The sequence below is a fragment of the Dermacentor andersoni genome, chromosome 10, assembly GCF_023375885.2.
Source record: "Dermacentor andersoni chromosome 10, qqDerAnde1_hic_scaffold, whole genome shotgun sequence".
In the NCBI taxonomy this organism is placed as follows: Eukaryota; Metazoa; Arthropoda; class Arachnida; order Ixodida; family Ixodidae; genus Dermacentor; species Dermacentor andersoni.
The window spans coordinates 46214535-46241102 of NC_092823.1; the positions used below are offsets into that span (position 1 = coordinate 46214535).

General features: G+C 45.0%; 1 protein-coding gene across 1 annotated transcript in view; it reads right to left on the reverse strand.

Moving 5' to 3' along the window:
* Window positions 1–22883, reverse strand: part of LOC126543123 (papilin-like) — a 45628-nt gene extending 22745 nt beyond the window's left edge. Inside the window, exon 1 of the mRNA XM_050190270.3 lies at window positions 22654–22883. Within this exon, the coding sequence (XP_050046227.1) occupies window positions 22654–22726 (73 nt within the window). The 5' untranslated portion in view covers window positions 22727–22883. The remainder of the gene's footprint in view (window positions 1–22653) is intronic.
* Window positions 22884–26568: the final 3685 nt, after the last annotated feature.

The window sequence follows — 26568 nt, forward strand, 5'->3', positions numbered from 1 at the left end:
ATGGCAATTGATCCTACAAATAGGGTAACAATATTCACTGTGGGAAATCGGACTCTCTCATCGACCAGTAATGAACTTGCACTGCGCTGTGGGCGCTCACTTTATAATATTGCCGACTGAGTACACGTTTTAAACTTTACCAGCGCACCGTGTACAGTTTTCATTATTTCCATTGCCATCTCTAGTATAATCGTGCACTTCTTATATGCCCTAGATAGTATTAGCGATGCTCAGACACTCGACATTCATAAATTTACTGAAGACTTTAGAAAATTACCTTTATGCTAGTGAAAACTGCGCAATGAAACACCGTACGAACGTACAGTGACTCACAACGATGAGCACAGTCCTTTATTGCCCTTGCGATCATCAATATTTGTATTCTATGACGAAATTTTATCAACAACTTCCTTTCCACTGCTTTCCCAGTTCAGCACTAGCCGGCCTGGGAAGCCACAAAGCCCGAAGTTACTTCTTTTTTGTAGGACAGGTTTAGGCCAGTCTGTAGTACACATGTCTTCATAGGGCTGTGCGCATATTCGAAACGTTCCACTAAGGAACCGAATGTTGCCTTATATGATTCGGTTTTCGAAAAGAACAGCCACAATTGAAAAACAAACAGTTATTTTTAACAGTTTTCTGATATTTCAGGTCGCGTACTGTTATTTAACAATCGCTAATTGCGCGAGAATTATCACATTATTGCAGCGAAATCGCCATAAATTTCATTTCAGCACCAATAGCAGATACAAATGACAAAAAGGTTGGAATAGCAGTTTGGGCTTGTTGGTTTTTCATCCTGGTGTTAACAGCGCAAAACGTAGACGGGACACGAGAGAAGAAGACGACACCACAAGCGCTTGTGGTGTCGTCTTCTCGTCTCGTGTCTCGTCTATGTTTTGAGCTGTTACCAGGATGAAAAAAGTAAGCAGGAATGTACCCTATGTCGCTCATGGAGCCGTACTTTTCTGGTAGCATTGCATAATTCGCACTCGTCATTGAGTGCTGAGCATGCACATAAACTGCACACTTGTTGCTAATGATCTAGTTCTGATGTTAGTAACAACGCTTTGTAACGTGCGATATAATGTCAAAGAGTAGTAAATGTTTTGAATAAACTAAGATGTAAAGATAATTTTACATCATTGTATGAAATGGCGTAGTCAATATTCCATTTCATTTGATTCGCTTTCGGCAATATTCGATTCGTATTCGAATCGGACTCAAGAAGTACCATTTCCACAACCGTACAAAATCACACTCGCTGTGTAACTATTCATTTTACTACATTATAGAACAGATTCGCACATGCAATATCGCCAGCTATCTCATGCAAAGTTGTGGAGGTTCTTTGGGAGCATGTAGCGTTTCTTGGAAGACTATATGGTCCCGTTTTCTGGCAGTCGCGCAAGGAAAACATGGTACCCTCTTCAATCCGAAAATAGGAGCGTGATTTTTTGCACTGGCAGAGAGACGGTCTAACTTAGATTTGAGCTCAGTGAGTCAAAGCCGTACCACGTCAGCATCCTTCTTAGTTCTGCTGACGTCAGTGCTGCACATGCCTTGTGTTTGAGGTCAAAACCCCATCGGCTTTACGAGCAGGTATGGAGCAACCACCAAAAAGTGACGTTACGGACATCATGCGTTTCCGAATCGCACATCAGCGAGCAATACGTCAACTACAAAAATGACAAAAAGGAAGGATGTTAGATTCGAGCGATGAAGAAAACTGAAGGCGCCAATAATTGCTATTATTAGGATTAGGAAGTGCTATATGCCTTTCCTAATCAAGCGAGTGAAGCGCGATTTTGAACTCACGGCGTGAGCAGGAGTTGGGAACCAACACAATTAATTTTTCACACGTGAGCTTTACATCTTCACACAAATTTTTGCATATAACTCATTCTGCATTGCTCTCATTCCTACGTAAATAATATTTCGACTTTAGTTAGCTCATACCACCAACCAAAGGAAGCGAATCCGGCAGCGTACATCATATCCGCCCTTAAGTATTTGCTTATATCCGAGACCTGTACTGGAACCGCCTGCGCAATTATACGTTAAGCAGCGTTGACGATTCGTATGCATCTATCTCTTTCCCGCATCACATCGGAGGGAGAAGGTAATCAGTGAAAGAAAGAAGTGTGAAGCACGTCTAAGTTCTCCATCGGCCCTCATTCGTTCTTGTCGCAGTGGCAAATCTATGGCCTCATTCTTTTGCAAAAGGTTGTCCACCACCATTGCATACTTCTTAGAACCCAGCATATCCACGCTAAAGTGGCGGCTTTCTACACACAATAGAAGTGCGTCGAACCACAAATATATGTTGTTATCAAAAAGAACCAATGAATACGATAAATAACGACACTTGAGAGGTACTAAACAGCGGAAAGGCCAACTTAGTACCCAGGAGTAGATGCAGATCAGCTATTAGCCAAATTTTGAAGGTAATTGTGCACTGATACACACCTGTACACCTCAGCGACCGCGTACATATTGTAAAATATCAAACCACCAGAAAATGTCACATGACACACATCGCACATATTGAATCATGTCACAAGAACAAATATGCTTTAAATGTGTTCTCATATAATCCGACAAAATCGTGGGATATGTGGCTTGTGCGTCATACGACTCCCCGTAACGTTCACTACCAATTTCGTATCAGATTTCTTGCACAAAGAACTTTGTGTTCCTTCCATGAGCGCTTAAGGTTGAGGGACCAGTTCCACAATTCTATTACTGCTTCTTTATACAGATTAGAACATAATAGAGAGAGAAAAAAGGATAAATGAAAGGCAGAGAATGCAACCAGGACTGAGGACTGGGAAAAGAAAAGCGGAGGGAAAGATTAGGAGAACAAGAGAAATTGCGCTGTGCATATCACCGACGGGGCAGCAGATTTCTGCTATTTACTGCAGATAGTACTCAATCAGAAACTGAGTCACTCAAGCCGGTAGCCTTCAAATATCGCAGCAGCACTTTTGTGGCCTCTTGTATTTGCAGTTTGCGAGGCCATGGTCCCAAGATCATGTCCAAGGTGAATGGTTTTCTATCCAACTGATTTAGAGCTTTGCAGAGGCCATCTCTTCCACTTTTAAAAGATGGGCAGTGGCACAGGAGGTCTTCTATAGTCTCCTCCACACCAAAGGCATTGTCCTCGGCGCTATCGGCCATTGCAATCAAACATGTGCACAGGCCTTCAAACATTCAATGAATCATACGCCTTGGTGAATGCACCGCCCAGGTGTAAGTGGCATTAGAGCTAAATGACTGCATATACAGGGAGTGAATATATTAGAGCATGTGTTAACAGCCTGCCTATGCAGTCATTTAGCATACCTTAGAGGTCATTGTGAGTCATGGAGTTTGGAGATTACAATTTGTGTTACAAGCAGAAAAAGCAGAACAAGAAAGATAAATGAAATAAAACAAAAAATTCAGCATCTGTTCACAATACTCGATAGATGTTAATACATGTTACAAGAAAAATACAAATTATAAAACGCAAGCTAGCCGCATCTTAATGCTCGAGAACATGAAATGTGGCCAGATTGTTTGTGAAAAGCGCTTGCAGACGACAGGAGAAAACAAGGAAAATGCAACAAACTCGTTGACTCTCAAGTCTTGGTTTTATTTAGAATGCTGCGCTACATATAACATTGAAATATTCGCAAAGGACATGACATAAAAGAAAGAAGCATAAGGCTCACGCGGAGCAGTCAGCATGGAAACGGCACAAAGCTACTTGGTAGGAGTTAACTCAAAGTGATGATGGAGATTTGAATTCTGCACCATTTTGAAGAATACTATCATTTCATCGTAAGTATATTTGTTCGGGCTTTCTCGCCTTCTGGTCCACGCTGTTGATCATGTCATTAGAAGGTTGTGAAAAGGTTAGTTTATTCAGGGAGGCGGAAATAAAGTAAGACGGAACAACTAAAAGCATTACCGCAGGCCAAAATTGCCAGGAAGACTGAAGTCTGAAGGGTGACTTTCGAAGCCTAACATTGCCCTTAACAATGTCTAAAACGGACTTCAGAACTAAAAGCCAGAAAAGACGTCTTGCAATTGTTCGGGATGTGACGACTAACCCCGAGAGTGGCCGGACAGCACAAGTTTCCCAGCACCCATAACACTGAAGGTAAACAAATGACCGCGTGAGAGCTGTCGCTGCACACGTCACACAAATGAGGTCACACATCGGCATCTGAGGCAGAAACTAAAATAGATGGATATTAGTTACACGCTCATACAGGCAGTGTTAGTGATTTTTTGTTAGAGAACGAAAACAAAAATACAGAGCCACATGGCGAGCAGTAGGGAAATACGATTTATATAGAAATTATCACTGCTAGCACAACTTGAAAAACACTGTAACGGTCGAGAACGCCGTTACAGAGAAAACAGAGAAGCTTTATGTGTTTACCGGGCAATGTAAGCATGCTTGTATTACATTTATTGTGGTTCAAATTATACAGGTTGTTAGGTGGGGGGGTCACGTAAACGTGTTATGTCACTAGGGGCTGCAGATTACCAAGAATAATTGTGTTTCAGGATGAATGGCAAAATGATAGCGAAAGTTTTGCCTGAAACCAATTTCCAATGTGTAGCGCATTTTGTATACGCTTACTGTAGCACATATTACAATATGTATATTGATTTTATGCTAGAGTGATGTTCTCTGCACAAAAGAAACCGGCACACAAACGATATCGGTGGCGCTGTTACTCAAAATAGGTAAAATTTTTGCTTCGACTGGTAACTTCTATGCAAGACTTTCTATTTTACTCGCCTGCCTGTATACAACCAATTCAACTGATTGACTGATGTACGGCTTTCGGTGGCTCTTGGGCCATGTATAGCCCAAGAGCGCTATGACATATGGTAATGAATTGTGTAAGTGATGAAGTGATCAAATCGAGTTAGAAATGTCGATGTTTCGTGGCTTGGAGGAGGCCTAAAAATGAGTCGCTGTTAAGTGCGTAAAATATATAAGAATCAAAATAATGACAATGACTCAAAATAAATGGGCATAAAAGTTTCGTTATGAAAATGTCATATCAATAATAGGATGCATACAAGCACTTCTGCCTCCCAAATATGCCAAAGTTTGGCTATCGCCACACTTTGTACATGAGAGAGGGTCACTTGCATTCAGTAGATAAGAGTGTGTGTCGAAGGTATCACCTATTCTTAGTCGATAAAGGACCACATCCTTGTATCATGATGTTTTCTCCGATATACAGTGCCCTAACTTGGGTTTGATCGAGTGCAGTTTCTTGGATACCTCAGAATGCCACTGTTCCTGCCAGTGCTTCTTCAGCTTGTGACAAGTATGGTTTAAGGTCCGTGGCTGGAATGGGTATATTTGTGTTTGTGTCGCTAAAAGCTACTGAGGTAGCGTTCTCGTCGGCAGCTTTGTTGCCTTTTATGCCATTGTGGTCAGGAAGCCAACAATGAATGATGACTTGTTTACCATTTTAGGCATAGCATAGAAATGCATGTAGTTCGTTAATAACGTTCTTAGATTTTGATAAACTCATTAGGGCTCGAACTACACTCAACGAGTCCGTCAACACAATAGCCCAGTAAGATTTCTTTGTTTAATGTGTTTAATTACAGAAAGGATCGCGTATGCTTCCGCCGTAAAAATACTGGTTTACGGATTCAGTGTGCCGGATACTAAAAGCGATGTTCCTAGAGCTGCGTAAGCAATACAAGCAGAAGACTTCAAAGCCTCTGTGTCAAATTCAGCAGACGAATACTCCTCCTTAAGCTCAAGAAAATGCAAATAGATATTTGCCGCAGGTGGTCGTTTTGATATTTCTAAGAAAGAGATGTCACAGTGGACAGTCTGCCACTCCCAAGGTGGAGGAAGCCGAGTAGGAACCATTAGAACATTCTCTAAAAGAGTGTCGGCTGTTTCTCATAATAGTGCTTCCAATCGGAAGGACAGAGGAGGCCTAGTGGGCTGGGCCGTTACGGAACAGCCTGGCCGTGGGCACGTCGTGAATGGTTGAATGGCATGGATGATCTACAGCTGATTTGACGTTGAAGCTATATGAAAAGCTTAAATATGTTCTTTGCAAGTGCAGAGACCATTCGTTAGATTCGTCGTAAAGATTTTGCACAGGGCTAGACCTGAAGGCGCCTGTAGCAAGGCGGATGTCTAAGTGCTGGGTAGGATCTAGCATTTTCAAGGTACCAGGCCTAGCAGAGTTATAGACTATTGCTCCGTAGTCAAGGCGTGACTATTTTACACTTTTCTGCAAGCTTATAACGCATTGCCTGTCCCTTCCCCAGGTAGTGCGGGACAAGAGCTTCAGTAGGTTCATAGTCTTAAGGCATTTTCCTTTATGATGCTTTAAGTGCAGAATAAAAGTTAACTTGCTGTCTAACATGATATAATAGAATTCATGTTCACTGCTCACAGATAGACGTTCTCCACTGAAATCGATTATGCGGTGTGTCGGTATTCCTCGCTTGCTAGTGAACACGACGCACGTGCTTTTTTTTAGGATTCCTTTTAAAGCTCTTTACGTCGGCCCACTTCGACAATTTAAGCCGAGCGGTACTTGTCGCCAGCAGATGCTAAGATTACATGATTTGTAACCTGTCTGGATGTCATCCCCACATACAGAATAAAATACAGTACGTGGTATAACATTATGAAGTGAATTCATTTTGACAATAAAAAGAGTGCAGCTCAGCAAACCACCTTGTGGAACACCAGCCTCTTGCGTAAAAGGACGAGACATAACGTTACCTACTATCACACGGAACGTGCAATGGGGAAGGAAATTCTGAATCACATTCAGTAAGTTGCCTCGGACTCCCACTCTAGACAGGTCACGGAGGATTCCAAAGCACCACGTTGTGTCGTACACCTTTGCCATATCTAAAAATGTCGAAAAAAAAAGACTGTTTGGGAACAAAAGCCTCACGAATTTGTGCCTCAATGCGTATCAAATGGTCAGTGGTGGATCGACCGCCGTGACATCCGCACGGGTATGGGTCAAGCAGTTTTCTTGATTCTAGGAACTGTTGTAGCTAGCGGTTTATCATTTTTTGTAGACCTTGCAGAGGCAGTTTGTTAGTGCTATAGGCCGGTAACTCGAATCTATGCACTCACTCATTCAGAATAACAATTATGATGGCCTCATTCCAGGCAGATGGGATCTCACCGGAAGACCATACAACGTTCTAGAGGGAAACGAGAGTTTTTTTTGTGAGTTTCAGTGGGTAGGTGTTTCAACATTTCATACATTACACGTCGGCTCCTTTATTTATTGCAGCTGTTTAGTGATACCTGTAGCCCTGCTAAACAGAAAGGCTCATTATATGCCTCGTATTTTTTTTACACTTTCTTTCCAGTTCCTGTCTTTCTATTATGACCTTGTGTTGTTGCTCTGAGCTGGAAACATGTTCAGAATGTGCGCCCAGGAAGTTCGCTTGGCCTTACAAGCTATCGGCCTGTGTGTTTACCAAAGAGAGTGAATATGTTTGTCGCCCTCGTACCTTGTTAACCGTGTTCCAGACTTCGGCCTCATCTGTATATGAGTAGACACCCGATAGAAACTTCTGCCAACTCTCTTTTCTAGCCTGCCGGCGCGTTCTTCTGCCCTAGGGATTTTACCTTCTTAGGATTGATATAATTCTCCGCAGTAGGAGACGCTCGTAGCGACCCCCACGCTTTGTTCAGTTTCATACGAGCATTCCCACATTCGTCGTTCCACCACGGGACGCCACGTTTTCATGCCACACCACTTACTTCATATATGACTTAGAGGCGGAATGAATTACTGAGGCGGTAAAATACGCCACAGCAGCTTTAATTCCTAACGAAGATATGTCAACCCACGAGATATTATTAGTAAGAGTTCAAAATTTCTCTCAATTGCCTGTGTAAAAATTCTAACGTCGAGCCTGTGGTGGAGATTCGTTTCCTTTGGATGTTTTCAGCAGTATGGGGAAGTGGTCGCTCCCATAAGGATTTCTGGTAAGTTCCCATTCAAATTCAGGCAATATTTACGGCGAAAGTAGGCTAAGATCAATTGAAGAAAAGGTTCTGTTTGCAAGACAGTAATACGTATGTTCCTTCTTATACAGCTTGCAATGAACAGAAGACACGCATCAGAAGAGAAGAGAAACTGTTCAACAAGACGGCCTCTCGCAACTATACTAGAGTCAAGCCACAGGCTGCTGCGTGCATTGAAATCCACAAAAACAAGGTAGGGTCCTGGCAATTTATTCACAAAGGACTGAAATTGGTGTTTGTGTAAGTGGCAATGTGGGGGTATGTAAAGCGAGCAAATGGTGATCAGTTTGTTTAGTAAGACAACTCCAACCGCCACTGCTTCGAGGGGCGTTTGTAGCTGTAAGCGTTGACACGCTATGCTTTTATGAATTATAATGGAAACACCACCAGATGTTGCGACAGTATCATCGCGATCTTTACGAAACGTAACATACTGTCCGAGAAAGCTTGTGTTTTTCAATTTTAAGTGCGTTTCCTCTACACACAGTACTTTTGGATTGTGTTCATGGACAAGTTCTTGCACATCATCGAGCTTTCTAAGACCACTGACGTTCCATTGTATTATTTGTGTATCCATACTGAAAGTACATTGGTGCTGTGTGTACAAAAACGGAAGTGTTGCCTCAGATTACAGAGCTCTTTCGAGGCACTGTAGCGCTGTGTTTGTCCTTTCTGGAGCGGTCCAGGGAACCTCGCCCCATCCTTAGGCGCTTGGTGCGCCGTCAGAATAGGTGTAGTGTCCATTTTCTCTTGTGAGGTGCCGGACACACGCTCTTGCGAGCGAGAAGTATCGCGAGAGAGTCTCGCATCTGAGGACGTGACCCCTGCACCCACCAGCCCGGAGGTTGATGGGGCTGCCTTTGGATCTGAGCTACGCCGACTGTTACCAGCGCCGGCAGGGGCCGGGGAGGGTGAGGCAGCCTTGACTGCGCTCACCTTGTGGGCTGGTGCCGGTCCTGCAGGATCGCTACGTGTAGCGCCGGTTGCTGCCGATAACTTATTCGGTGCCAGAAGCCCTAGGGTAGCCTGGCCTGTTTGCTGGTTGGGTGGACTAGGTGTAACTACTTCGACCCAGGGGGCAGAATCCACAAGTGACAGCTGGCTGCGTACGGGCTCGGCACTTCGCGGTGGCCACTGCGACGCTGCCCTCCAACGCGCCGCATCAGCATAAGGTGTGCTGTGTCGATGGTGCACAGCACCGCACGTTGAGTCCAGAACGCTTGGTCTGGACCAAGCGTTCTGGGCCATGTTTTTTACCCATTAGTGCCCCGCCCCAAAACATTTACAGCCGATAGCCAATCCTGTGCGAGGATCTTCGTGTGAGTGGTCCGCCATCTATTCAAACATTGCGTGTCGTCTACGCCTCCTTTCTTCTACTATGTTCTAAGGTGTTTGCCCCTCTCTCTAAACACCCAACAAGGGAGTGAGTTACAAACGAAAGCAATCATATGTTCCGCGAAAGGAAATAGTACCCTGCGTAAAGCAACAGGGCGCAGCACGTTGGCGCAATTAAAGAAATAATGAGCAGGCAGCTAGTGCAACTAAAACGGCAGAGTGATTGACCTCTGCTGTGTCGCCCTACTCCACGCTAGTACCTCCGTACGAAGTCTGGCAAAATTGATACCATAGTAATCTCGTCCATATGCCAACGAAAATGCTCAACGCGGTGCTTTAGGCTCGCGTACATTTGTCGAGTAAACGCTTGCTCAGAAAAAGCTTTCCGCGACGGTCAATCGGCCCCTGTCTTAGATAGAGGTTGCCATAATGAGCACGGTGCGTGCAGAGTATGGTGAACAAGGACAGCTTCACGCGTTAGGTGCCGTCACTTCGTCAGTCACCCTCCGCTGACAACCAACTATACCACTGCGCTTCGCTCCTCGAGCAAAGTTCATAAGCCACACACCGCTAGCCACCTCTTCACCCTTTCTTTGCAGCCGCCTCTTCGGCGGGACCAAAAGGGAGCAAAATGCTGATTTCAAGCTTCCCGAGCTAACGTTAAAGAAATAACTCGCGCTTTTTCACCACAGGCTTAGAGGCGAGATAACGGCCCAGTGTGGATAATATGGACTTTGGGTAATGTGCGCCATGTGGACACAGCGGATATTGCACACAGTGCGGGTTGTTCAACAAGAATATTCGTACAGAGCTTCAAACAACGAGTCATTTATCAATGCACAAATCGTTTTAAACAATGCAACTAGAACACTACAGCAGCTACATCTGCTTGTATACGTCAGCAGGGAAAACGAAGACTTTTTCTCTGTACGCCATAGAACCAACGGCAAGAAAGAAAATATGAAGATAGTATGGCAGTAGGTAACAACGTAAAGCAGACTGCAGCAACTGAGATACGATCTGAACATGGTTATAGTTTCGCTTAACATAAAAAGACTCACGCTAGCGGTGGCACGTCGGGACAGGTACAGTGTTGTCGCAGTGGGGCGTGCAGAACAATATAGCATTATTCCCTGCACTAGAAATGGTCTACGGTGAGGTTGTCCTTTTTTGTATACTTTATGTTTTCGCGAGCATATTGCGTAGACTTGTACCGAGATAAATAACACAGAAAGCACAGCGCCCGTTCATTGTGAGCAGAGTGTAATTTTCTGATTATATGTGGTCCTCATTGTTAGCCACACCATCTCTAGAAGAATGATTACAGTAGTGACATGCAATGTATTGGCCTTTCAGTTCGCGGAATACTGCAGCTTATTGAAAGCCTGAAGAAAATCCAGAGGAAAAAAAAAACGAACGCACTTGTGCCACGGACTCCCTAAGTATTGTGTAATGCTTTTCTATATATCCAGTTCTGAAAGAAGCCGTTGAGAAGTGCAGACGTTAGGGAATATCTCAAAAAAGCGAAGGTCAAAAATTACGCGAGAACGTGAGACAGGTTAGCAGAACAGATGATGCAGCGCTGGCCAGGATGAAATGTTTATGTGTGCACCGCCGAAAATGTAAATAAACCTTAGCGCAAAAGAAAGCAACGGACACATATGCTCGGGACTTGCACTGCAGCACCGTGCCACCTTCTCTTTTGGTTTGTGTGTGTGTACGTGTGTGTTTTTGCACACGTGGTTTGAGTCTTATGTGTAGCAGGTCGCTGGCGTCAATAACCACTTTAACCGACACATCATTTTAATGTAAGCATCCCAATGAGAACTCCGGCATTATCAACGCCATAAGCTGAGGGAAACGAAAGAGGGAAATGCGTTATACCACCGAATTCTGATGATAAACTCACGTATATATCGAGAAGGAATAGAGCGGGGCAAAATGCTTACAGCACTTTCTCACATTCAAAGAGGGCAACGAATGACAGGCTCATGCGAGCCCTATCGCTCAGTTTACAATAACTTTTCTTAACTCCCTTGCCGTTAATATCTTCAGCACTTTGAGATACGGCACTTGAAGCTTCACTTTCTCTATGTCGAAATCGGGCTGACCCGTGCCTCCTCGACAATGACTCGCCAGGTTGTAGTGCGTGGCCACCTGTAGATTATACTGGTGCTAGCTGAGGCGCAGATGAACCCACTTTCCAGTCTGACGTACAAGTAATTGCTCACAAGGTCCCAAGGCATAACATTACGCTACACCCCATGTGCAATGCAGATACTTGGTCACGTGTTATTCTTATTGAGCAAGTTCTGGGAAGTAGCGCACTATCTGTAACCTTGAAAATTGGTAGGTATGTACATGGGTAACGGAAATATGGCCGTGATATTGAAGATAATTACCCATCCCTTGTTAATTATTGACGAAGAATGCGTACCTGCTCGTTTTGTTAAACAGGTACGGCAGCTACGAGCGTAGTAAGGACCCCATTTTATAGGCGCAATGGCGCCATCTGCCAGAGCCACACAAAGATGAAGTTCTGTCCCCACGCAGAGTAGCACGTCAGCGATGTCTATATGCCGGCTAATATCTCTGCCTTTCATTAAAGGGTTCTCTCTCTCACAGGGTACGTGTACGAATGACAGCTCGAATTGAGTGTATCCTCTTTCAGGATAAACAATTGTATATGTGTAAATTTACGGCAATTCACAAGTGAAAAGAGCACTTGCCCGTGCATTTCATAACTGTTAACCAACGTCGGTGCGTCACAATCAATAAATAGCGTAATTCGTAAATAATGAAAAAAAGTCCCGTCAGTGTCATGCATATGACAGCCAAACGTATAACGCCGCGACGTGTACCTACGCCGCACCAATACAAAGCGTCAATAAAACAAAACATACCACCGACTTGGCCTTGTCCGTGACAGCTGTCACTTCTACATTACGCATAGCGCCTCTCGCTTCAACTCCCACCCCCTCCCACTCACCCCTGCCCCTCCTCCAGTGATTGAGAGCGCTCCATACCCAACGCGGAAGTTGTAAGTACCCTATCGGAGAGGCGCATGGTCGCTTCCTGCATGACTAGCCGAGCGAACGCTGAAGGAAAAAGAAAGAAAGGATGGTGAATAAAATAAAAGCCGCAGCAAGCAGTCAGGCCGGTACGTCTTAAACCGCGTGCGATGCCTGTCAACGAGCAAGTACGTCGGTTCTTGGCTCGGCGCCGTGTTTTTCGCTCTGCCGAGCAACGGCACTTGTGATCCGTGCTGCGCCAATTGGCTTGCCGGGGGGCAAGGCCGAACTTTTATTGGCTTTGGAGAGCATTTTATTGCGGTATTCCTGTATTGATAATCACCGGGGCGTTACGGGAGCTTGTGGGATCGATGTTATCTACTTGAGAAATGTTTCCAAGCAGATAGTTCTTCATGTTTTCGGCATAGTAGGTGCGTTAGATATTAAACCAGGTTAGACGGCTACAAGCGAAATGCCCCATTATGGCGGGTTGCCGATTGGGGAAATCTTCGAGAGTATGTGGCCGTTTTTCATTTGAGCTTGAAGTCTTCTGCAAACACCTACTGAGTTACAAGAATACCGCCTTCTTTTTCGCACTTTATTACATGTAGGCGTCATTTCTGTTTAGAACGTAAGTGCCTGCAGTGTTCTCGGCATGCACAGGTGCTTCACACTTTTCTGCAAGGTAGCTTGAAGATAGATTGTCCTAAGGCATTTTCTATCAACATTCAGGTTTCCATAGTGGGAAAAAACAGGGCCGGGCGTTTTACTACGAAGCATTGAGGCGAACGTGCCCGCAGAGTTCTTCGTATTTAAACTGTGGCACCACATTGCATAATCTTTCTTTTTATTTTGAACGTGCTTTTCAAGATGACTGGTATTTCCCGGGTAACGGGCGAATCGGACATTAGTTTTGTAATATGTAGCACTGTTAGAGGCCGCTAATTTATACCCTTTCAGAGAATTGATATTATTTTGCAGCAGAAAACGTTGAAATTTGAGAAGTTAAACCAGGTTGTAACAAAATAATTCTCAATACGTAGTAGTTCCGAGAGCAGCACCACTTCCTTCTCCCGCAAAAAAAGAAAAAAGTAAGTGCCTCAAAATCAGAAGTGGTTTTGACACGTAAAACCAAATAATTTAATTGAAAAAAAGTAACTGAAACAAAATAATCTTGAAAAACGACACTCATACTTTAGTTCCGTGCAATTGTGGCCGATGGGCTCTTTTACGGCGGAAGCCTTAAGTGGCTCGTTGCAATGACCCATGCCTAAAGAAATCGGCGTCTAGTCTGTCCCCGAGAGCGCGGCATCAGATCTGCCGGATCTGGACACTACGACACATATGCAGCAACAAGACTCACAGTGGGCGTGGGGCGATCGCCTAACCACGCTCAGGGACCTCACACAATACTACAGACTCGAAAGACGCACATTGCTGCCACCACACTATAAATTAAACAGGAACCAGGCCGTAACTTTACGCTTGCTCCAGACACACACCTACCCTAGCCCCACCGTCTTACATCGCTACTACCCGAGCTAATATCCAACAGCTACATGTAAAGTTTGCGGACACAGAGCAAACGCTGCGACACATGCTCTGGGGATGTGCCGGCAACAACTGTAATGAAACCACCTCCGTTTGTGACGCGTCCATAATCGCGGCCGTTGCTAGAGTACGGGAATCCTCGAACTCGCTTCTTCCCGACGCCGCGCCGGCTTCTGGGGCCGCCGGGGAACTTCTCCGTTGTTGTCGCCGCCACTGGGACGCGGCTCTCAAAAGTTCAGAGTTGGCAGACCAGCTCTGGGCCGTGCGGCAAGCCGAAGATGCCGCCTGAGTCCAAGGACTTCACGCCGCCACCTGAGGCCACCACAACAAAAACTGCCGGACCATTCTTTACTAAAGTTTCTTCTTTTTCTTCTAGTCCCATGGTACAAAACCATCATCATCAGCAATTGCTCACGCCTCCGTAAGCAAGCAAAAATGCAATGGCTCATACCCCTATGACAGAGGCTACAAGTGCTCAGCAAATTGAAGCTAACAGTGCATACATTCATTCAAATCATCCACACAACAGCATACGTTTCAATAAAGAACAAGCTCAGAACAAGCATCGGAAACGTCAGTAAAGCATCGCAAACCCCCCTCGGAAGTACGCTACGACCGTGGATGCCCGCCAAGCGAGAAACGAAGTGCGACGTACGAAGCGGCGGGATCAAGGCGTTCGACCGCGAGTGCTTCTTTTCCCTGCTGAGGGGATGAAACGTAAAGATGAAGAGAGACGTTCTCTGCGCGAGTCTTACCCAGCTATACGAGTGCGCGAAGGCGCCGCTAAGCGTCGAAAACGAGCCGAAGAAGCCGAACTGCAAAAGCGGCAACGTGACGACGAGAGCCGGCAACGCGGAGAGGAGGCCGAAGCTCGCAGACAACGGCTTGCGACACGTGTACTTCACACTGCGGCTCGTTGGGTCCTGCAGGAAGTCTGACCCCTCCGATCGCATAACTTAACGCATAACCAAAAGTGTGCAGCCGGCTTTCGCATTCACGCGTTGCGGAAGTGTAATATGCTGCCGAACTTTTTCGAGACACAGGGGTGGGTGATGAAGCATTTCATTCGTACCACATTTCCTTGATTGGCTAAACTCCGATTCCGCGGCACGAAAAAACACCTGTTTACCGTGCTTTCGGCGTACAGTTCTCAAATCCTGGTGGGAAGATATAATTGGGGTCCTCACAACGCGGTATCGCTCATTATTCACTGCATAGGTTTGGGACGCGACGTTGAGCTATTTATTTAAAATGTATTGTAGCACACTGCCGGTGTAGACAGCTCAGATCTGGAGCTATAGTTTCAGACTTCCAGACTAATGCGAAGCACTTTGCAATTCAATGGTGAATTTCCAATGCCGCGAGTCAAACGCATGTATTAAAGCGGCAAATTAAAGAGTAGTTGAAGCTTGGCAGTTAAATCCGCGAGTGTTGTGATCAATTTCTTGCACACGTAAAGGTCCTTTTATTCAGCAATTCTCTTGAATATGCCACTTCCGTTATCAATCAGAGCCAACTGCCAAATCAGTTCTCTTCGAATTTCACTGCAAAATTAGCTAGATGGAAAAAGTAAAATTCCGCAACAAATTTTGCCTAATGAATGTTTCCATTTTTTCAGGGTCATCAAGTTTTTCTGAATACCGCGCAATTTTTATTAGGAAGGCTGCCAATAGTGCTTACGCCACACCGGATATTCCCGGACTTTCCTTCGTGTCTAAAAAGTGCTGCTGTTCCTGTTTAAGCAGTCATCTTTATGAAAGCTTTGCTCAGAAAACAAACGAAATTGTCTAAGTGGCTGAATAATACTGTTCGAATAATTATTATGTTTATCCCTAACTAATGCGGGCAGATATTGTAGATTAGAAATTCAACCAACGCAGTGCTAGATTAGGTTCAATCTAGAACAAATCTAATGAGCAATACCTTTGACACGTCTTCGTCCAGTGTGTAGATGAAGTGCAGTCCGTTTAGCTTAGCACTTCATTTAAATCTCCGCTGATACATGGCTATTGACATCAACTGGAACGTATAGTGTAATTCATTACAACCTTTGACAATATATATGTATGCCTGCAATTGCCACTAGTCTAAGGACTCCTTCTAGATAGATATATATTGGTAATGGACTGAGTTTATTGTGCAATGTGCACATGCATCCTAAAGTAAATCGCTCGTAAGTTAATTACAGACATTTTTTGTGAAGGCTGCTTTTGAATAATTTCAGACAATGTCTTAACCCTTTACACGAATCATAGCAAATAATTGCAATATCTACTAAAGTGAATGTTTAGAAATTATAGGCTTCGAAATATAATAGAAACCATTTAGAAGTAGGTAAACATTCTCGCGGGGAGAAACATGGCGTTTAAGAAGCCTGGTGACAAGGCAGTCAATACGACTGTGAATAAAACAAACGGTTGCTGTAATATAGTCGGCACACAAGTGGAATGACCATGTGTGTTTAATTAGCTTGGAAACAACGATGCTGACTCTGGCCATACAGCGATATAGGTACGGGTAATTTGATCAAAGCAGGTTTGTTGGAACCGTCAATAAATAGCATTCCAGGCCTTGCATTACGAGCGATGCTACAAAACACTTCAAAGCACCCAGTTTTCTTCCGAAACAAGTGGATTCTCAGTAGCACATGAGCGATAGGCGAAAAAATCGTCACATGGAAGAACAGAGTTCTTGGCCTCAGATATGCACTGGAGGAAAGAGCGTCGCAAGAGGAAAGAGGAAATTGTGGCTGTGAAAGTATTCATGATATGTACGGAGAGACATATACATCTACTGCCTGAACGTGTTATCGCGTTTCGTGTTTACTGTTGTGCCGAGTGACGCTGCATATGAGCTGTGCAATCTTTGCATTTCAATTGCTATTGAATTATTTTTTTGCAACCCCAAGATAATTCCCATGCAGTTGGCAGGGTCCAGGGATCCGCTGATAAACCATACGCTTGCCCTTCTTTTAGCTACAGTGTACAGTTCTGCGACATCAGCAGCCAGAAAACAATGACAAAGCGAACGATTCGCGGCGCTGCGTCATATAATATGGTCTAGGTTTCAGGGAGCTCGTGTGAACTGTATTTGAAAGTTTTTCAAATCCTCAATAGCTCAGTAGCGGTTCACGCCTTTTGAACCAGCTGTTACATTTGAACAACATTACGAGTGGGTATAAAAGTCGCTGCAGTTGAGGCGGACAACATTACAGAAACGCCTGTCTACCTTGCACAAGTTCCCATATTCCTTTGATATATGCCCGAGGAGAAGTTGCCAAACATGCAAGGTGGAAAAGGCGCTGTGGCTAGCACGTCAGCAACATTGCCTCGGTTGTTTGAGTGCATCCTCAGCGGCGGCAGTAAGTAGTGCCTCGTTTGTCGGGCACATACAAAGAGTGTTGGCCCGGCAGTAAGTGGTGAGGCGGTCGCATAATGACGACAGGGTAGCTGAAAGGACGGACAGCTCGGCGAACTTAGAGCTCAAAACAAATTTTGTGCTCCTAGTCGCTGTCACGGAGGGAAAAGACGCACTGAAGCGGGTCCCTGAGAAAAAAACAACCACTGATTGATAGCTAAAAAAATAACAGAATGAGCGTCATGCAGCACATGAATGAGCGGCTGCTAGGTGTTTGAAACCTGCTGCATTCCACTCTTGAAAATATGAGATCAAATGTTTCAGCTTGGACTGGCACGTCGTTTCCCTGTCGATTCCGCTTCACTAGCCAAGATGGCATATTAGAGCCCCATTTTTGTAACTGTGGACACCAGTTTTCATCTATACAGATCTTGGGGCTAGAATCGCTAGGATGCCACTGGTATGCATTACCCACTGCGTGAAGCGTTCTGGGTTCGAAGGCTGGGATGTTGTGGCAGTAGGCCTGATTTCAACCAAAAGAAGACCTCAGGCGGTCACTCACATAAAAAAATGGGCCACTACCTGAAAATGGTCGCGAGCACGCACAATGTGTCTGTGCTGTTTTCAGCATCTTACAAAGTGCCTCGGCTTTGTGTCTGTGCTCTGACAATGAAGGTCAAGTTTACGTGTTAAAAGAAGCATGCTAGGCCATATCAGCATTGCTCTGTGGGCGTAGTATATGAAATACTTTTGAGTTGTCGCAATGCATCACCAAATCTGTCCTGCGTAAATACCAAACAATAGAACACGGGAGTGCTATGAGGAATGAAACTACTTCATACTTGCTTTTCCATTGCGCTTTGTGGGGCCGTATACTACAATTACCTGGTATGCGCAATCCGAAGAAGCCGTGATAAGTGGGCTCCCGAGCTAGGGGACGCATACTATATCATAAAGAGGGGTGAGTTATGCACCAGTGCACCTTTCGTTTTACTTTGCAAACACGCGTATCACTTTCTCGACATAGCTAAATAATAGCGCCTTGTTCGTGCCCAGTTATTTTTTTTATTATTATTGAATCTGCGCATTCAAACATTCATTACATGAGAACGGTTCTCGTGAAATAAATTTAGTGGTGACTTGGCTCTCTCTGTCCATTTATTCTTTCCTCAGCTAACCACGTCTGCATCAAACATCGACACAGCCCGAAGCTCATTTCTACTCGCTAAACAGAAGCCTGCAGCAAGTCTTCTCGATAGGAAGGCTACATGCGACTGAGAACAGCTGCGTCATGCATTGCACGGATTCTAGCGCACTTCGGTGCCCCAGTATTTCAAGCTGGTAATCGGCTCAGGAAATAAACCTACTGGAACCGGCAGCATGTTCAAAGCACGCTATGGCACGTGCAAGCACAGTAAGGCCTAAGCTCCACGTGGCCTGGCCAACAAGAAGCCAGTAACCAAGAAACATTCCTCATCAGTGTGTCCATCGGCGAAATTCTGGGGCGCTATAACGTAAAGCTACTCCTCCGAATTTCTCTATTGAAATTTTGCAATCAGCGCTCCCTAATGGGTCAAAAATTTCACTGGCCACTCCCACTTCGCCAGCCTTTCACGCGGTGTCACGAAAACGGCGAAAACTATTGGCCTCAAAGCGAAGTTTACGCGTTAAAGACGAAGCAATATGCCGAACAAAATTTTTTCGGAATCGCCGGATACTGCTCCGTTCCGAAAGGAATACAAGATGCCTACCCACCGATTGCTCTGGCAGTAGCTACTCGGAGTGGCCGGAGAGCATGGATTTATTTGCGTATAATAAAAATTTTATCCTGGCAGCATAACGTTATCGAACCCTTTTGGCACGTATACGACGTCACTCTGCCAACACTTCTTTGCTGAGGAACCGTTCTTGCGGCATTTCTGACGTTCCGTTGCACGTCACTGAGACTTTCGACTTGCCATTGCAAGCTAAGTAAGGGGAAGGGGACCAATCGCAGACGCCAGCACCGCTCTGTTCATCCGGTTATCTATTTCCACTGCGCTGGCTCGGCCTCATCAAAAACATCTTCACTTGAGCGTGCTCCTCGCCTCTTCTCAGCCAATTCGATGAGGAAATTTGCTCAAGGTAGGCAACTCTATTCGCTTTGCAAGTAAAATAAGTGACCCATAAATCAGGGGCGCGTTTCATTGGGCGTCTCAAACAAACCTGTGTGTTACCGTCAAATGCTTGCTTCGCTTATCACGTAAATTTTACGTGAGGAATTTGGAATAAAAACAGATTGGAACAGTTTTACGCTACAGGGCCCCTGTATACTGGAATCAATACACTGCAACAGTGTTGAAAAGATGGTCTGCTAGTAATTAATAATTATGTGGTCTGACACACCCCGTCAATAAAAAAATATCAGGCCTGCGCGAAAAACGCAGCACAGTGAAAGCGTAGGCTGCTGGAGCTGCCTCCTCGTAGCTCCTCGCAAACTATTTGAAGATGGCTTCTTGAAGTGGTGCTCATGGAAGCAAGTGGTGTACTGTGCACTCATTTATCGTAATACAGTTAAATATGCTCGGTGATGGCGAAAAACATACGTCACGCAACACATGCCGTGTGATAGTACACGCTAGAAACTTTGTGCAGCAACATGTGATGAGCCGCACATGGCGCGGTCTGATATTAGTGGGACCACGCAGTTTGTACCATAGTGGGTGGATGTTCTATATCCGCCCATAATGTATCTGAGTAGCGCTGGCTAACACTGCCAGGGCTTGGCCTAGCAAACATAAATACCCAAGTTGGTGAGCGGATTGATAGCCGTCGCTGAAGCACGAATGATAGTACAATGCACATGTAATGCGGAGGTTGTGGGCGTCCACCGGTGACAAGTCATCTTTTCGTCCACTGTCATTTCCTTTCGCCAACCCCTCCGCTATTTTCTACATTTCAATTTCAACCATAGCTGATTTCCCCGATGCATTCCTTAGCTTCATTGTCTGTTCGCTTTACGTGGTCATAGTTAACAAAACTGAGCCACCCGGTTCCCCCTTCTTCTCTGCTATGCAATGAGGTACAAAGGCCGACAAGAAGATGCGCGAACCTTCGTCTGCAGGAACCTAATCTTAAGGCAAGAAAAGCAGTGAGGCCTTGCATTGTTGTCTGTGTGATCGCGTCCCACCGTCTGAATACACGAAAGGTATAGATTACACATCACAATAAGTGTACCAGAATAACTACACACGCAGTTGCCGTACCCAGAGATGATGCCGTGAGCATACCTTCAATTCTCGGCGACGGAAATTTCATATCTGGGTAGCGCGACACTTAATTTTCATTTGAAGGTATTATGTTTTGCTCTTGAGGAGGGGAGGGCGGAGGTGATCTTTATCTTTGTTACTTTGTTGCCCACCCGTATTGCGATTGGTGTCATATGCGAAAGCATTGTTTGTTTATATATATATATTGTTATTACTACATACTAAGAAGCCAACAAACTAGGACACCAAGGGAACATAGGGGAAATTACTTGTGCTTAATAATTGAATTAAATAAATTATTAATTAATGACAATGAAAGCAGATGAAAGAACAACTTGCCGCACGTGTAATGCGAAGACGTGCGATTGTTCTCCACCTGCGGCAACCTAATACATGCGGAATGTCACGTTAAAGCAACGGCGAAAAATCGATTGGAGTGCCCATATAATTTGTATCACAATAAAATGCGCCCACTCTGCAAAAGGGCCCGAAATATAAAGTGCAAGAATTGCGCCAATGTGTATGTGCCCTGTATTTGGCGGTGCTTGATCTTCAGCTACGATGATTCGTGGTTAACAAGGACGTTAATTGTAGGTAGACACCAGACGTCCTGCTCTTTTAGTTTTGTAACAATATTATCAATTGCAACAATAACTGAAACGAATTTGTGCAATATCAGTTAAGATTACAGTTGCTCTTTCGTGGTTTATTGCTCCACTTTATCTAAATATAAATAGCGTTGTACCCTAATATGCCCCCAAACTTTGTCGAATATAATTGGAAGAACAGGTAGGTTCGTTCGGCCAATTAGAACGTGGTAAGGTAATCATAACCGTTAGCGCAGCTAGGTACACATTCACGGGCATATCTGTGACAAACGTGTTATCAACGTTCTTCCGCGACACTCACCTGGCAAAGTTTTGTTTTAAAGCAGCGTGCACGTCAATATCTTGTTCGGCTCGCAAGAGACACAGAGAAAGGGAGATGCAAATCTAAAGCAGCTGAAAGTATTACTTGCTTGGACTACAGAAACGCCAGAGGATCAAGAACTAATCAATTTGTCGACACCCAAGGCCGCCAAGCAGCCAAGCAGCAACTCTAACACCTCCAATATAGGAGAGAAGTTGGCTGCTTTGCAGAATGGGAAATGAGGTAACTTGTGCGTACTATACCTATAGGGTAAACGGAGGCACAAGCGACACTTCGAAGCCAAGGCAAGAAGTGCCAATTCCAGATTCGTTCCGTAACGACAATTTTGCAACATAGGAGGAGGGTCAATCAACCCGTGTTCCCGGGTGCAGCGTTTTAAGCGGAAACTGGGTCACTGCGCGGCGTAGCATCTGGCAGATTTCAGGCGGTGCATAAACACGTTCAACACGAGACCGAAGCTAATGAAATAAATAAATGTATGTAATAAATACAAAAAGTACGTCAATTGAAGAAAAACTGATAATCACACTCCGATAGAGCGTAGGCCAGCATAATATGGCACTCTACCGCACAGCATAAGTAAATAATGAAACATAATAAGAACAATCTCAAGCATTCCAGCTTCGTCAAAGCGAGAAATGGCTTACTCGTGTCACGCGAATTGTTTATGTTCCGACAGGAATCGTTCACCTAAGAGTCACTGTCGGTCTTTACATTACAAAGCAGTGCTCAAGAGCTACTAATTAAATTACTACGATAGCGTATAGAAGACTAAGGCTTGGCTAGAAGCGGGAAGAGAAGACAAGTGCTCATTTCTATCTGCGTCTTCAAGTATATCTCAAACTCATTTATCTTTTCAAACAATACGAACCAATTTCCAACAAGCAGCAATCAGTAACTACCCCTTCTAATTTACGTGCAGAAATCAACCTGAAGAAACAAAGCAATCTGCAAACACGCCCGCCTGCTCAAATCGAGTATAACAATCGCCGCGTGTCACTAATCGCGAGTTTCGGAAGAGAGAATTTAACTAAGGCAGGCTTTCAAGGCTTCCCACCATGCAAGACCACCACGACAAACCCATTTCCCTTCCCCGCTTCTCCCACCTGCAAACGCGAACGTGAAAAAAAAAAGTGCGCAATAAAGAACAAAGAACAAGCATTCCGTGTGCACTCACAGAGGGTCTCGTACTCCAAGCAATCCGCAAGTCCCGCGACGAGAACAGAGAGAATCCACTGCACGGGCCGCATCCTTCTTTTGGACCGAGCGGGGTTCCCCGCCTCGTTCGTCGACGCGGTCTGGCCGATGAAAACGCTCTCGCGGCACGCACGCACACACCGAGCCCCGTTCCTTGCGCTGACGCCGGGCAAGCGACCCGCATGTGCGTATTCGTCTTGTGTTGCCCCCTTCTCCAAGTCGCGCCCCTCTCTCTCTCGTCCCTCCGATGTTTGCTTCTTTCGACTTAGTGCGGCCTCCGTGCCGAGTCCAAATGCGTCTCCCCTCTTGGCAGCACAATGCCAATGTCGCAAGCTGCCCGAGAAAGGTGCCGACGAAGGAGGGCGAGGGGGGGAGTCGCTATCGTATCGTGTGTGTGTGCTTCTCTCGGAATCTTGCACCTTTTCGCGCTTCCTTTGCAGTGCATTTGCTTTTATTTGTTCGTTTACTTGTGTCTGCGTTCTTGGGGACCCTGGCAGTGACATCATCATTTTTTTATTATGTTCTTGGGTGATCTCGCCACAGACTGCCAGAGATATTGCTGGCGATATTAGGCGACATAGTGCACGCACCCGTCAATGGACGACGCTTAAAGTCACAATGTGGGTCGGCACCTAAAAACTGAAGGGACAAGATTATGCGACAGGGCGCCATCATGATCATTAGGGCGACGATTACGTTTCGATTAACGTCTCGATGTATACGTAATAATCATCTTCCTTTCTTTGTGTTTCTCAGAAAGGTAGGACTGCTTTGGGAGTAACGGCACAGCAAAGCAAGGTGGTGAATTTTAAATGGAGACTTCCTTTTTCAGCAAGCATTTTTTTGTTTGAAGTTGGTGTCTGCGTGTTGAATGTGCGATTGGTTTACCTGAGAGTTGTGAAACTTCTCAGCAGAACGTAATGCAGCGTTCAATTGAAAGAAATGCAAATTGTATTCGGGTTTTGCTTTGTACCCGTTTTAGCGTATCGAGCTCAAAAGGCGGCCTAATGTTGAAGTCTCATTCACGTTTCCTTTCGGTAGAGTTATATACAGGGTGATTCAGGTAACTAGAATTATACTTTCAATATGGACTGGGTGGGGCTTAGGTGAACGAGACCAAATGTAGATTGGTCGAAATTGTGAATGTGCGAATGAATGAAGTTATTTTTTTGCAGTCACTGAAGAAAACCAAGGAAGCAAAAAATAAGCGGCACTGATATCTTGCGCATGTGCATAGCAGCGCTTTCGATCGTGTTGTTAAGCCGGGGAAGTGGCCCCAGCGTCAAGCGTACATAAGCACCTTCGTCTTGAAGATAAAAATCAGGTAATATTATAAATAATGAGAGAGAGTCCCGCACTGAACACGAATGAAAGCACACTTTCTTTAACGACTACCACGCGTCCTTCATTTGTTCAGACCACGATTGAGAGTCTTGCCATCGAGGTCCGGAAAGCAGAGTTAAGCCATTTTTTTGTGCGTCGTGGGTTTTCTTCAGAGCTCACAAGAGAATACCCGCATAGAAGACACCGCAGAAAGCAATTTCATTCATGGTTTCTGAGAACACTGTGCAGCTTTTAAACGACAACCATAGCTTTCACCAAACCTTTTTCAAGCTTTCCTACCACCACCTATGTCATAAAACGAACATTTAGAATGTTACATGAATGCGGCTGACTAATTAGCAGACTAGCAGACTAATTATCCTCAGTGAATACGGACGACTGCGAGCAATACACCACTGGTATTGTTCGTTCAAGGCGTACCGTTCTAATTTTAAAGGCGGTTTCTAGTCACACGAAACACCTTGATACGAGTTACCTCCATTTGGTGGGTGTGCTCTGTCTGTGTATTGTGATTTTTTTTTGTGCTGGTCAAATTAAACTCCTTCGGAATGGCGGTCTAGAATAATTTTTGCATGTACCTGTAAGACAGAAAGTGTCCATACAATATGTATATATATATACAGTTACTTCATAATTTACACGCGAAATATTTCCCCGAAACACTTTCGGCTGTTTTTCTTTTGAATGATAATATAAGGTTGAGGGGCGTGCTTTATACTTTACCTTGGGTTATTCCAAAAATCATGTTCTTTTTGTCGACTGGCTCAGTGATAACAGTTGCCGTAAAGACGAGGGTCACACCAGGGCGACTCGAGTGTAATCAGCGAGTTGCGGCATGCTCAGAGGCGCTTCCTACTGGGTTAATCCTTAGAGCGCGTTTTTACAGCTCCACGCGGAACGCTTACCCCATAACATCACGTATGGAACACTCGATCTTCGCAATTCGTACCTTAGTATGCATCGCGCATAGTGGAATGAAGCTAGCTGGACAACCATTAATTTCCTGTAGTACTGCATAGAATATAGAATCAGCGAGCTGCATTTCGCTGCTGTGTCACGTTGGATTACGGGCACGAGCTGTCTCTTTCTACGAAGTTATATACATAACGGCAGTTTCGCCGTACCGTTAAGCGGCCGAATCACTATTGTAAAAGAATATCATCAGAACAATCAAAACGAAGCACGAACCATATCAAAGAACGTAGATATATATATATATATATTTTAATCTGCAAAGCAAGTTCTTTTATGTAGCAAACGCACTGTCGTAATCGAAAGAACAGAAACACCAAAGTGGCTGGCTTCAAAATTTCAGCCAAATTGAGGTTAGGCTCACAGTCTTCCAAGCACGTGTACATTCATGAGCACGCCACTGTATCCAGAATTTTTCAACGGTCCTACAGCCAACAAAAACACACAAAGTGTAACAGGTTGGTGCGTAGAAAGACAGTCCTTTAAAAAATTTTATTTCCATGCATTTTCCGTACGAATCGACTGATACGTTTGCGGTGCAACTTCACAAGATAAAGCGAAATAGGTTAGTGTGTACCAAGACAAAATGTTCATAACGCTGAAAAAAGAGTCCCACGACAGAGGTATCCAACGTTTACAGTATCCATGAATAAATACATCCATGAATACGGCAATTGTGCTACGCGAGAGGTTTTATTGGAGGTCTCCGTAACGAGTTTGACCTCCAGCGGTTGAGAAAACACGCGCCAAAGCCAGTGTGCACCATTTTGTTGGCCGACCATCGTCGCGTTCGTGACGCAACAAAACCGAGGCCTCATTGTCATCCCGCAGAACACCTCAGCAATCGCGCAACCATGGCGCGAAGAAAAAGCGAGGGAACTAAACGGAACTGGTCTGTCAACTATTTACGTAACGGCCGGAAGCTGCAACACTCGTAGTGGTCGCGCGCAAGCTGGCTGCCTCTCCCTCTTCCTGTTTGACGAGACGGTGGTCACAGCCTTCGCAACGGTGCACCGTACTAGCGAGTTTACAGCTATAGACGTGTCGTAGGCGGCATGGAACGCACTCGGCTGCGTGCCGAGACCGCTGACGTGCCAAAGGCGGGAAGCATGATGGGCCTTTACGCCTTGTTGACCTGCTCGAAGCTCGGGAAACAACTGCGCGTGCGAGTCAGACAGAGCTGAATGAAGAATAGCAGTGGTGGCGTTATCGTTGCTTTTTATTCTTTCTCTGAGAAACGTTGGACTACAAGTTACGTAAGAGCATCCGTTTTGGATACCCGGAGGAGGAGGAGAGCTTACGTGACCACGGCCATTCATTCTTCGTACTCTGGGAGCGACAAAAGTTAGAAAACGAAGCGGCAAACGTGGCGCCCGGCTAAATATAAGCGCTTGTCGCTCACGTTTCTGTCTAGACGATTTAAAGCAACACCGGCCGCATGGTGGCCGGATGCGATGAAATCTGAGTGCCAGCTTCTGTTTGGGCATGGTATTACAAAAGCTCACTTATATATAATATAATTTCTTCGTCCAAAACGACGATTTCGTTATGAGCTACGACGCAGTGAGGGACTCCGGAT